We start from the raw sequence: 13,257 nt of genomic DNA, 5'->3' as shown, positions 1-13,257 counted from the left end.
GCCATTCCCCTTATTCTCCCTTGTCTCCTGTTGAATGAAAATTGCATTTATGTACAGAACCCTGCCTGTCAGTGTGTGTCTTCTTCCCTTCTTTGACCAGTTCCGATCAGGATGACATTCAAGGGCTCACCCCTCTTCACAGCCTTTCCTTCCCTCTTTGCATAGATGTCTGCTTACATCGTCTGATTGTCCTTCAGCCCTTCCCTCCACCCCTCTCGTCCCTGTTGACATATTCCTCTTCCTCTCCCTTTTTGTTCTCCTCTTATGATTACCGAGACATAACAGAATTGCTCCCAGGCCTTCGGTCTGATTAGGTTCCCTCTGAGATCCCTGAGGATGATAGGACAAATGTATCAGCTCCTGCTCTTAGGATGCTAGCATGTTATCCTCATTGAGTCCCTTTTTTTCTTATTCATGTTTATATATTTCTCTTAACTTTTGTGTTTTAACTTCAAAGATTTTACACAGTTTTGGTCTTTTCATACGGAATGATTGGAAGTCCTCTCATTAAAATTCTGTTTTTGTGCTGGCTTGATCATACTTAGTTTTGCTTGGTAAGTTATTCTTGGCTATAAGCCTAGATCTTTTTGCCTTCTGGAATATTACATTCTAAGCTCTCTGCATCATTATGATGGTGGTTGTTAAATTGTGTTTGACTTTTATTGTGACTTCTCAGTGCTTGAGTTCTTTGTTTCTGGCTTCTCGTGGTATTTTTATTGGATGTGGAAGCTTTGGATCTTAGCTATAATGTTAGTGGGAGTTTTCATTTGGGAGTTGCTTTCAGGAGATGACTGATGAATTCTTTCTATGTCTACTTTGTCCTCTGGTTCTAAGAAAGAGAGAAGGATGGTGTGGTTTTTGATGTCTGATTTCTTTGGTATAAGGAATCCCTTTTACCAGTGCAGATGGACACTTGTGCAACTTAAAGTTTTAGGCACTTACTATCTGGGAATCTTAGAAGTTCATTAACCTAAACCTTCCTGACTCAGAGGCCGGTCCTCTATGCACTTTCTTATGCTACCATGTAATATAGTAGATTCTTAATACATGTGTCTTGAGTTTAATTAAAAGAACAAAGACTGGAGGCAGTATATAAGTCAGATAAGATAGTATAGTGGAAAACACTGAGCATCTGAATTAAGATGCTGGCAGTGTGAGGTGTCTGTGAAAGAGAGATAGAGAGAATGGAGGACGTCTGAAGAGAGGGAGAGAGCTTGTGAAGAGGTAGAAATTTAAACTATAGGAGATGAGGAGAATGGAATAGTGAAAAAGCATAATTAGAACGTTTTTCAAGCACTTACTGTGTGCCAGGCATTGTGCTCAGCAGAGGCATTGTGCTCAAATGCAAGAACCTCTAAGGAACTGATGCTTTAATGAAGGAAGACAAGGAGATTGAACCAAAATGGCAAATAGCTCCTATGCGGAACTTTTCCTTTTAAGTACTGAACAGCTTTAGCAGGTCACTTTCAAATATGACCTGCTAGTCAGTATTTCTTCTGGTTCCTCTTCTGTGTATATTTTTATTTAAAAAAAAATTTTTTTAACAAAATTTATTTTCTGTTCCATGTTTTCTCTCCCCCTCCCCCACCCAATGAGAAGGCAAGAAATACGATGCCCATTTTATATGTGAAGTCATATAAAGCTTATTTCTACATGATCCATGCTGTAGGTGGGGAAAGGCAAGAAAAATAAAGAGTGAAAGAAAATATGCTTCAGTCTGCCCTCAGAGTCCATCTTTTCTCTCTTCAGAGATAGATAGTACTTTTCATCTTGAATCCTTTGGAATTGTTATGGATCATTGTACTGATCAGAGTCTTTCTCACTTGATCGTCATTACAATATTGTTGTCCCGTGTGTTGAAATTGTGTTTTGCTCCCCTTTCTTCTTTGCAGTTAGTATGGTAAGTAAGTTTTATAAGTAGCCAATATTAAGAGGCAGTAAAATTGCAGAGGGGGAACCTGAAAGTCGTGTACAAATTGTCCCATAGATCAAAGGAATATGATTTACAGATTGTATCATCTAGTAAGAAAAATTCACATCATGTTAATATATGCCGAATAAGTAGAAACCGCCCAGGCCCTGCTGTCCAGACTCTGGCCCTGTGGTATCAAAATTCCAGACAGAATCCGGGCCACGGTTCAGACCTTGCAGAACATCAAAAAGGTTCTGATAACTTTGAGATGACGACTAAAGTTTTAATGAAAACTGGAGAGGATTTGGTTAATGAACCAATCTCAAGATGAGACAGGTTAGGCTTTCTCCCCCAGAGACCTCAAACTCCTGCCCTCCAGCACTCTTCTCTGCATCGAGTCCATCCTCCTGAGTGCTCCCAACTCTCATCCATGGTCGTATTAGTGACAACTTTCTGTCTCTCTCCATCTTCTTCATGCTGCCTCTCTCCCTTCACTGTGCCATACCCCCATCCCATGCCACTGTTTCTCTCTCTATGTCCCTCTTGCTACTTGTCTGTGTACCCTCTTTGGTTTTCACAATATGCTTGCCACTCTTTTTACTGCTGCCAGTTGTCTTTTCTTGGTGAGTGCCCAAAGAGCCTGCCACCGTTTCATAATTTCATAAATATCAATTCATCCTGCTTCTTTCTGCTCCTTTCATTTTACATCAGCTCATGTAAGTCTTCCCAGATTTTTCTGAAACCATTCCCTTCATCATTTCTTATAGCACAATAATATCCCATCACCACCATTTACCACAACTTGTTTGGCCGTTCCTCAATTTGGGGGCATCCCTTCAGTTTCTAATTCTTTGCCACTAGAAAAAGAACTGCTGTAAATATTCTTGTACATATGAATCCTTTTCCTTTTTCTTTGGTCTCTTTGGAGTATAGTCCTAATAGCAGCATGGTTGGGTCAAATGATATGCAATCCTTTTTTTTGGCTGCTTTTTGGAGGGGGCAAGGCAGGGCAATTGGGGTGAAGTGATTTGCCAGTGTCACACAGCTAGTAAGTGTTACGTGTCTGAGGCCGGTTTGAGCTTAGGTGCTCCCGACTCCAGGGCCGGGGCTCTGTTTATGCACTGTGCCACCCAGCTGCCCCTGATAAGCAGTTTGGTAGCCCTTTGGGCATATTTCAAATTGTTCTGCAGACTTGTTCATCTGTATATATTTATAAAAATCTTCAATAACTTTTCTTTTTTCATTTTTCTGGCAGCCTATTTCTAGCTCCTCTCTTCAGTACTTTTACCTTTATTGGGGAAAAAAAAAACACATATATATGTATATAAAATATATATACATTTTTTTATTCAGCAGCAATGTAAAGAAAAACATTGAAAGATTTAAGAAAGCTGATGAGAATAATGACCAACCAACATATCCTCTGTGTGTGTGTGTGTGTGTGTGTGTGTGTGTGTATAAGACAGACTCTGGATATATTGACTGGTTATTCTTTTGATCAGCTTTCTGAAAGGTTTCAGTGTTTGTCTTTTCATTACTGTTGAATAAATTGTTCTTCTGTTTCTGTTCATTCGTGTTCATACAGAGCTTCCCAAGTTACTCTCAAACCATCCATTTCATCATGTCTTAGGGGTAGTAGTAATATTCTGTTACATTAATGTGCCCAAGTCTTGTTCAGACATTCCCCAACTGTTGGCCATGCTTGAAAAGAATTGCTATAAGTGTTTTTCAGGACGTGAGTCCTTTTCTTTTTTTGATCCCTGGGTATATTGGCCTAGCAGTGGGGTCAGAAGACATGCATAGTGTGCTGTCTTGTTGACTTCTAGATGGCTTCTCAGACAGACTAGACTCACTCATAGCCTTGCCATCAGTGCATTAGGGTGCTTGTCTCTATATACATCCCTGACCAGAATCATCATTTTCTTTACTAGTCATATTTGCTAATACAACTTTTATGAAATGTAATTTTAGTTTTTGATTTACATTTTTTCTATAGTAATTTGGACTGTTTTGTCATTTGGTTGTTGATAGCTTGGGTTTCTTATTTTGACAGCTCTGTTTATATCTTTTAACCTTTGAGAAATGCCTTATATTTAAGTTACTTAATGTACTTTGTATATTAGACTTTAATCAAAAAAATTTTATGAAAACATTTTTCTCCTACTTAACTCTTTCCTTTGTAATTTTAGTTGCTTGGGGTTTTTTTGTGCGAAAACTTTTAAGATTTTACGTAATGACAATTTTTCATTTTATCTTCTACTATCTTCTCTCTCTTTTTTTTTTGGTCATGAAATCTTCTACCTGGGAAAGATCTTTTATTCCTTGTTCCTCTGATTTATCTGTTATAGGAACTTTTTAATCTGTGTTATATCTATTTGCTACTAGGCATATGGTCTTTCAGTATTGATCTTAACCTATTTTTTTTTAGATTGCTTTTGAGTTTTTCCTGAAATTTTTTTTAAAAGTGGGGTTTTAGGGGTGGCCGGGTGGCTCAGTAAGAGCATTGGCTCCAGTGTCGGGATGACCTGGGGATCGAATCCGGACTCAGATACTCAGCACCCACCCAGAAATAACTGGCTGTGTAACCTTGAGCAAGTTACTTAACCCCAACTGCTTTAAAAAAAAAAGTGGGGTTTTAACTGTGTAGTTAGGTTTTGAGGTTTATCAAACATGATATTGCTATGTTTATATATGCTTCTATATGGTTTTTAACTCATCTGTTCAACTGATTGGCCTGTTTTTTAAGCTAGTACCAAATAGTTTTGATAACTTTTGTAGCATACATTTCTGTTAACATTTCTATTCCCTTCTTCTCATTTTTTCCCTTAAATTTCTTGAGCTTTTATTTTCGAAGCTGAATTGTGTTATCATTTTTCCTGGGGTTCCAAAGTATAATCTTTTCATTATTTGCTATGACACTGAATAAGTAAACTAATTTGGGTAGATTACCATTTTTAACATATTGACATATATTAAAACTGTCTTTATTCCTTTAAAATGTGTTTCCTAGTTCTATTTATTGTACTTTTTTGTCTTGGTAGGTAGATTCCTAAATATTTTGGAAATTCTAAAATTATTTTAATGAAATTTCTCTATCTCTTCCTGCTGGGTTTATTTGTTTTTGGAAATATGCAAAAATGTTCATTATGTGGATTTTATATTCTGCAACTCTGCTGAATTTATTGTTTAATTTTTAGTTGACTCTTTAAGATTCTCTAGAAAGATCACCATGTCATTTGTAAAAGTGATTGTTTTGTTTCTTCTTTGCCGGTGCTTATTTTCACAGTTTCTTCTCCATGTATACTGACATAGTTAGCGAGTTTAGAACTAAGTCAGATGATGATAATGATAACAGCAGTAATAGTAGCTAACATTGATATGGTGTTTATAGTGCCAGGTTTTGCACAGAGTACTTTACAGTTACTTCATTTGATCCGCACAGCAACCTTGGCAGATAGGTGCTATTGTTATTCTTCTTCTTCTTCTATTTTACAGATAACAGAACTGAGGCAGAGATCTTAACCCGCTTGCCCAATCACAGAGCTAATAAGTATCTGAGGTCAGATTTGAACTCAGGTCTTCCTGACTCAGGCTTGGTATGCACTGTGCCACCTGGCTAGTAATGGTGATGGCAGTCTGCTTACCTACTGCTCCGTTATTGTTTTTGCCATAATAGGAAAAGTTTTTTTGTTCTTATTCTTAGGGTGGTTGCTTTTAGTGAAAACATACTGAATTTTGCCAGAAGCCTTTGAGATAATCCTGTGTTTTTCAAATGTTCAAGGGGTCTGTTTGTGCCCAGCCTGTGATAGTCTTCGGATCAGTGACAATGGCACACACTTTCCCTTGGCTCTGATATGTCATTTTGCTCCTCCTGGAGAATAAAGACAACCAACCAAACAACCATGGTTTTCGTTATTTTTCTTTCAAATATGTTCTTTTATGTTTATGGGCAGGTAGGTGGCACAGTGCCTGGAGCACTGGGCTGGGAATCAAGAAGCTTCATCTTCATGACACCTGCTAGCTGTGTGACCCTGGGCAAGTCACTTAACCCTGTTTACCTCAGTTTTCTCATCTGTAAAATGAGCTAGAGAAGGAAATGGCAAACCACTGCAGTTTGTTTGCCAAGAAAACCCCAAATGGGTCATTAAGAGCTGGACACAACTGAAAATGACTGAACAACAAATTATGTTATGGTTTTCCTCATTAACCAGTCCTGTGTTCCTGGTATAAATCCAACCTCATCAGACTGTATAATACTTTAATATGTTTATATTTCCTCATTGCAGATTTTATGTTAATATACATTAATGTATTGATTTATCATTTTCTTCAATTTTTCCTACAAAGGACTTTGGTAGGATTTCTTTTTATCTAATAATGGAAATAATTGTTTTTTTAGTATTTGGTAGAATTTACTTGTAAATTTGTCTGATCCTAGGAATTTTTTCTTTGAGAGTTTGTGGCTGGGTCAGTTTCGTTTTCTCATGTTAGGTTTAAATTATTCTTTTAATCTGAACATTTTACATTTTTATTAATCCTCAGTTTCACTTAAGTTATGAATTTTCTCAGGATATAATTGCTAAGATTAATTTCTGGGAATTTCTTTTGTTTCATATTCAATGGTTGTGAATTCTTTTTTTAAAGCTGATAGCTTGGCTTTATACTTTTCTTTTAAAATAATATGCTTTATTTTTTTTTTGGTAAGTTTAGTATTATTGTCAGTTGAATATTTTAAATAATGTGTTAATTTTTGTGAATGCTTTGATTTTCAGAATTTGGTTGCAATTTTTTTGTTACTTTCATTTTTAAAAAAATTTGTGACAGCAATTTTCTGACCTTTCAGTGGTAAAAGTGTTGAAAGACATAAAATTTTCCCCAAGACCTAAGAAGTTTTGGTATATTGTCTATGTACTTCTTTAATGAATTTTCTGTTGTTTCTATGATTTATTCTTTGATTCACCAGTTCTTTAGTGTTAATTCGTATGCAGCAAATCCAATTAATTTCCTTTGTTCAAAGATCTTTTATTTAACATGATTTTTTATTTGAATAGTTATCGGTTAAAAATATGCTTAACATTTCTGTTCTCTATATTTGTAGGGTTTTTCTGCCCTTGTACATGATAAATTTTTGTGATGGTGCTTTGTGAAGCTTACAGATGTATGTAATCTGTGTGTGTGTGTGTGTTTGTGCGCATATGCATATTTGTGCTGACACTGAGTAATCACTAGAGATCTATCATATTTAATTGTTCTAAGATTCTTTCACAAATAAGGCACTAATAGGGAAGAAAAACTCCCCTGAAGACATATTTACAATAGTTTTATCAACTATTCAAAATAAAATAATTTAAGCTATGCAGATTATTTATAAAAATGTATAAAAAAGACATAACTGCTGTTTCTAATAGACAGATATGATCTTGATTCCTGAGTAAAGAAAAGATAATGCATTGAAATAAAACTGTAGATCATCATTATTACTAATGAATGTTAACACAATAATATTTAACAAAAATATTAGCAGATTAAATAGATTTTTTTTTGACGGGGGAAGGCAAGGGAGTTGAGGTGAAGTGACTTGCCCAAGGTCACACAACTAGTAAGTGTGTCATGTGTCTGAGGCCAAATTTGAACTCAGGTCCTCCTGACTCCAGGGCTGGTGCTCTATTCACTGTGCCACCTAGCTGCCCCTTAAACAGATTTTTAAAAAATTCACCTCTGATCAGGTTGCACTTTTATTTTTATTATTGTTGAGATTAATGCCTCTCTCAACATTTGAAAAACATCCAAATTAATATTTTTAAATGTCATATGATTCTACTAGTACATGAAAAAAACCCACTGACAAAATACAGCACTTATTTCTGTTTGAAAAAGAGGGGATGGGGCGGCTAGGTGGCACAGTGAATAGAGAACTAGCCCTGAAGTCAGGAGGACCTGAGTTAAAATCCAGCCTCAGACACTTAACGCTTACTAGCCATGTGACCTTGGGCAAGTCACTTAACCCCAATTGCCCTGTCCTCAACCCTCCAAAAAAGAAGCATAAAAAGAGGAGAGAAGTAGTGATCTGATTGATTCTGAGTGGTTCCATGAGACAGAACTATTGGTAATAGGGGTAGAAAGCTAGATTTTGGTTCAGTGTAACAAAAAGTCTTATTTTTAATAACTAGAGAGTTCCTGTGCCCAAAGGTTATAAACATGTTCATTCCCTTTGACCCAGCAATACCGCTTCTAGGACTGTATCCCAAAGAGATCATACAAATGGGAAAAGGACCCACATGAACAAAAATATTGATAGTAGCTCTTTTTGTGGTGGCAAAGAATGGAAATTGAGGGGATGCTCATCCATCGGGGCATGGCTGAACAATATGTGGTATATGAATGTAATGGAATACTGTTGTGCTGTAAGAAATGACGAACAGGCGGACTTCAAAAAACCTGGAAAGACTTCCATGAACTGATGCAGAGTCAGGGGAGCAGAACCAGGAGAACATTGTGCACGGTCACAGCCACCTTGTATCTGTGATGACTAACTTTGATAGACTCGGCTCTTCTCAGCAATGCAAGGTTCTAGGACAATTCCAAAAGGCTCATGATGGAAATTATCCACATCCAGAAAAAGAATTGTAGAGTCTGAATGCAGATCAAAGCAGGCTATTTGCGCTCTCTTTTTTGTTTTGTTTCTTCTTTTTTTGTGGTTCATTCCATTGGTTCTAATTCTTTATGTCATGAATAATGTGAAAATATGTTTAACATGAATGTATGTATAGAGCCTATTGCATGCCATCTTGGGAGGGGGGAGGAGAGGGAAGGGGAGAAAATTTGAAACCTAAAAGCCTGTGGAACTGAATGTTGTAAACTAAAAACAAATGAATAATTAAAAAAAAAATAGAGAGTTCCATAAGTGGAATGAATCCCCCCTCTCTAGACATGTTCAAGCAAAGACCTGAAACACGGCTGTATGTTACAGATTCTTGGTCGTGTACATAGTGGTCTAGATGTCCTGAAGTCCTTTTCATTGCTGGAATACTGTGCTCCTTATTACCTATTTGCTTTTTTCTAAAACTTTCATTTCTGTGGTTTATTAGTGTCAAAAATCATATCTTAGAGCAGAAGGCCAATTGAATTTTAATTTCCAGTTCCTTATCCAGAATTGACTCTGGCCACAATTCAGGGTTCAAGAATTTAAGCTTTGTAACAAAAGATCACAAAAACAATGCCTGATAGCCTTTTTTAGACATCAGGTTTATTTTAAGACTCAGAAAGAAAACCAATGACATACCTCAATTGCATGTAGAAACATGTGAATCTAACATTTAAGTCTTTTATGCTTCCTAACTGCCTGTAAAGGAAGGAGTGTTTTTATGGAACATTGCAGAGTGCTCAAGGGGGAGCGTCCAAGTAGCTCCTCTTCTGCTTACGAACATTTAAAAGTTCTTGAAGAGATGCAGAACGTAAGTGTTAATAAAGATAGAGAGAAATCAGAGTTATTTATATACTGAAGACAGAAAAGTTTATTTGGGGGGTGAATTTTAGAAAAATTATTATTTTTTCCCAAAGCATTATGTTCATGGGATCTGTCTTTTCTTTCAACAGAAAAAAATTCATTCAGTGCCATGTTCTCCTGTATCCACAACTCACATGAATTTGCCCAACTTAAATAATAGCAACCCAGTTATTCTTAAAGATGGGATCGGTGTTCCTGGGACGACTGCTGCAGTTATCTCCACAGGTAAAAAATGTGTATACAATTGCTTATCTTGTACCCTGTTGTATTTTAAACGTTAAATCTCTCTTACTGTCTCTGAAGTGGTGGGAAGTTTGTGGTTTCAAAATAGATCTAACTGATTCATCTTAACGTTTTTCATATTCACTTAACTTAAAACCCTAATTGATAATACATTTTTGTAAACATAAAGAAATTCTTATTAATATTGAGGAGTAAAATCGGGACGGTGTATTCCAATGTCCCAGCAGCATGGCACCTGAAAGGAGACTTCCCAAAAGAATCGCAGGATTATGAGACCAGAGATTTAGGGCTGGAAGACTCCTTAGATACCAGCTAGTACATCTAACCAGATAAGAGCGTGAAAGAAGAGTGTGTAAACAGAGCCTGAAGTGTTTGTGAATAATAGAGGAGAGGAGCGGAGGGAGGGCCACCTCAAGGAAGACTAAGGTACTCTAAAAAAGGTGATATAGCAGTGCCATCATTACCCATCTCTTCTTCTGTCTCCTCTAGACCTTCACGTTCTTGTTCATGACTCCTGGGATCACCTCGTTTCTTACCTTTCTCTCTGTTCTTCGTGTCGTCAGAGAGTTCCGAGGGATCCATTCCGGGCTCTGCCCTGTAGGGCTGTCCCCTCTTTTTACTCTTCTCCATTGTGCTTCACTCTCAGAATAATGCCACTTATTGCAAGTGTCAGACAGGTCACTGCCCCATGCTTGGCATGCTCACTTCTCCCCCCTTCGCCTCCACTTCCCATCTGTGTCGTTGACCTTTTCTCCTTACATTTGCTGGGAAATCTCTTCCTTGGGTCCATGCTCGCCCACTCCTCTAGGGGCCAGTTGCGTATAGGGGTTCTACCACCACCTCCCCTTCTCCCCCCAAGTAGACTTTGCAGACCAAAACCCCCACGCTTACAACAAAAGCAGACCCAGACTTTACACACAGTAAAGTCATCATCTCCCTTCCTCCATGGCTTCATCCATCCCAACTCTTTCCTTTACTCTGCTTTTCACTCTCTTTCCCTCTTCCTTCTCACCTCCTCTCCTGTGGTTTTTCTCTACCACTGAGACGCCTCGTGGGTAGTCTTGATTCCAGCGCCTCACTCGCTCCTGCTTCCATTATCTCCTTTTGGGAACCCTGCCATGTTGTAAGATAGTCAGTCGTCTGAGTGTTGCTGGTTTCTGTCTATAATTTTGCCCCATCTCCCATCACTGTTACCTCTCCTAGATTTTGCTTTCTCTTTGTGTACTGCTAGAAAGAAGTCTTTTACTGATGTTTCTGTTGTTAGCTGTTGCTGCCTGCATTTATTCTTTCTATGTATTTCTTTTGTTTGAGGTGTTCGCGATACAAATAAACTGAATTTCTAGCTTAGTGTTCGGTTTAGATTGTAGAATAGGTCACCTTGGGCTCCCTCCTGAGCTCTGATGATCTTTGGAACACATTACATTCCTTCCTCTTTTTTCTAGTTGGTGTGGAATAGTCTTGCATCATTACACTGTCCTTTCCTTTATATTTGGAGGTCTTTCTCTTGATGGGTTGCATAACCTATCCTTTCTAAATTGAATGGTTAAGTTTAGCCACTGTGTGTCTTGGAGTTTGCAGCATTTTTTCTGGAGGCAATCTGAAAGTTCTTTAAATTGGAATTTAATTTTCTATGCTCAGGAGATCTGGGCATTTCTCTTCTTTTATTTCCTTGTTGTGCTGAGGTTCTTTCTTCTGTTGTGTTTTTCTGGGAGACCTATGATCCTTAAGTTGTCTCTATAGCTCACATCTTTGAGGTCTGTATATTTTGCTTGTATAGTAAACATACTTTCTTTTAACATTACTGATTTTTGCTTCTTTTCTTCTAGACTGTCTTTCATTTCTGTGAATTTTCATTCTCAGTCTATCACTCTCTTTTGATTTTGTTTTAATATTTCTCTCCAACTCCTGGAGTAATCTATTTCTAGTCTATTCAAGTTTTTCAGGATTCCATTTCTTTGGTAAAGTTTATTTCTTGATCTTCTTGGTTACATTGTCTCCTTCCAATTCTTTCTTCAAGAGCTTTCCTTTTCTTTTTTTTAAAAAATTTATTTATTTAAATAGTTTTCAACAATCATTTCCATAAGATTTTGAGTTACAATTTTTTCTCTCCCCATCTTTCCCCTACCCTCACCCCAAAATAGCAAGTGTACTGAATACCCCTTCCCCCAATCTGTTCTCTCTTATATCCTCTCCCTTCACTCGCCTTAAATTTTCTAGTAGGGCGAGATGGATTTTTATACCCTAGTACCTGTATATTTTATTTCCCAGTTGCATGTAAAAAACAAACAAATTTTTAAACATTTATTTTTAAGACTTTGAGTTCCAGATTTTTTCCCCTTCCCTCCTCACCCACCCCCACTGGGAAGATAAGCAGTTCAATATAGTTTGTACATGTGTAGTTACCCACATCATTTCCATAGTAGTTATATTGTGGAAGACTAACTATATTTCTCTCCATCCTGTCCCGCCCCCCACTTAATCTATTTTCTCCTTTGACCCTGTCCCTTTTCAAAAATGTCTGCTTCTAACTAGCCTCTCCCCCAGTCTGCCCTCCCTTCTGTCCTGCCTCTCTTATCCCCTACCCCCTTAATTTCCTGTAGGGTAAGATACCCACTTGAGTGTGTATGTCATTCCCTCCTGAGGCCAAATTCAGTGAGAATCAGGCTGTCCCATTCCCTTTCACCTTCCTGCTCTTCCCCTCCATTGTAACAGTTTTCTCTTGCCTCTTTTATATGAGATAATTTACCCTAATCTATCTCTCCCTTTCAATAAATTCCTCTCTCACCTCTTAATTTTATTTTTTAGGTATCATTCCTTCATATTTGACTCATCCTGTGCCCTCTGTCTCTGTATACATGAACATGCAAATGCCCACCCTCAAATATATATTTATATATATATTTGTATATTATGTACATCCTCCCATACATATGTATATGTGTATGTGTATATATATATGTACATATATATTCCCTTCAACTGTCCTCATACTGAGAAAGTCTCATGAGTCACAATTATCGTTTTCCATGTAGCAATGTTAATAGCTCCACTTTAAGAAGTTCCTTATGATTTCTTTTTCCTGTTCACCTGCTTCTCTTGCCTCTCATAGTTGAAAGTCAAATTTTCTGTTCAGCTCTGCTTTTTTTCATCAAGAATGCTTGAAATTCCTCTATTTCATTAAATGACCATATTTTCCCTGTAGCATTATACTCAGTTTTGCTGGATAGGTGATTCTTGGTTTTAATCCCAGCTCCTTTGACCTCCAGAATCTCATATTCCAAGCCCTTTGATCCCTTAATGTAGAAGCTGCTAGGTCTTGTGTTATCCTGATTGTGTTTCCATAATACTCAAATTGTTTCTTCCTGAGTGCTTGCAGTATTTTCTCCTTGACCTGGGAACTCTGGAATTTGGCTATGGTATTCCTAGGAGTTTTCTTTTTGGGATCTTTTTCAAGAGGCAATCAGTGAATTCTTTCAATTTCTATTTTGCCCTCTGGTTCTAAAATATCAGGGCAATTTTCCTTGAGAATTTCTTTAGGTTCTTTTTTTGATCATGGCTTTCAGGTAGTTCAATAATTTTAAAATTATCTCTCCTG

The 13,257-nt window shown here is 37.4% G+C and overlaps 1 protein-coding gene across 4 annotated transcripts in view; it reads left to right on the top strand.

Annotated features, from left to right (window-relative positions):
- The window catches only part of SCML2 (Scm polycomb group protein like 2), a 218,216-nt gene that overhangs the window by 173,761 nt on the left and 31,198 nt on the right, over window positions 1-13,257 (top strand). For all 4 annotated transcript variants that reach the window (XM_069100712.1, XM_069100713.1, XM_069100711.1 and 1 more), the window contains exon 9: window positions 9,509-9,644. In XM_069100712.1, the coding sequence (XP_068956813.1) occupies window positions 9,509-9,644 (136 nt within the window). The remainder of the gene's footprint in view (window positions 1-9,508; window positions 9,645-13,257) is intronic.

This window comes from Petaurus breviceps, unplaced genomic scaffold (genome assembly GCF_028583685.1).
Source record: "Petaurus breviceps papuanus isolate PSGF00001 unplaced genomic scaffold, PetGlider_PUasm1.0 419, whole genome shotgun sequence".
NCBI lineage: Eukaryota > Metazoa > Chordata > Mammalia > Diprotodontia > Petauridae > Petaurus > Petaurus breviceps.
This window is presented reverse-complemented; position numbering and strand designations above follow the sequence as displayed.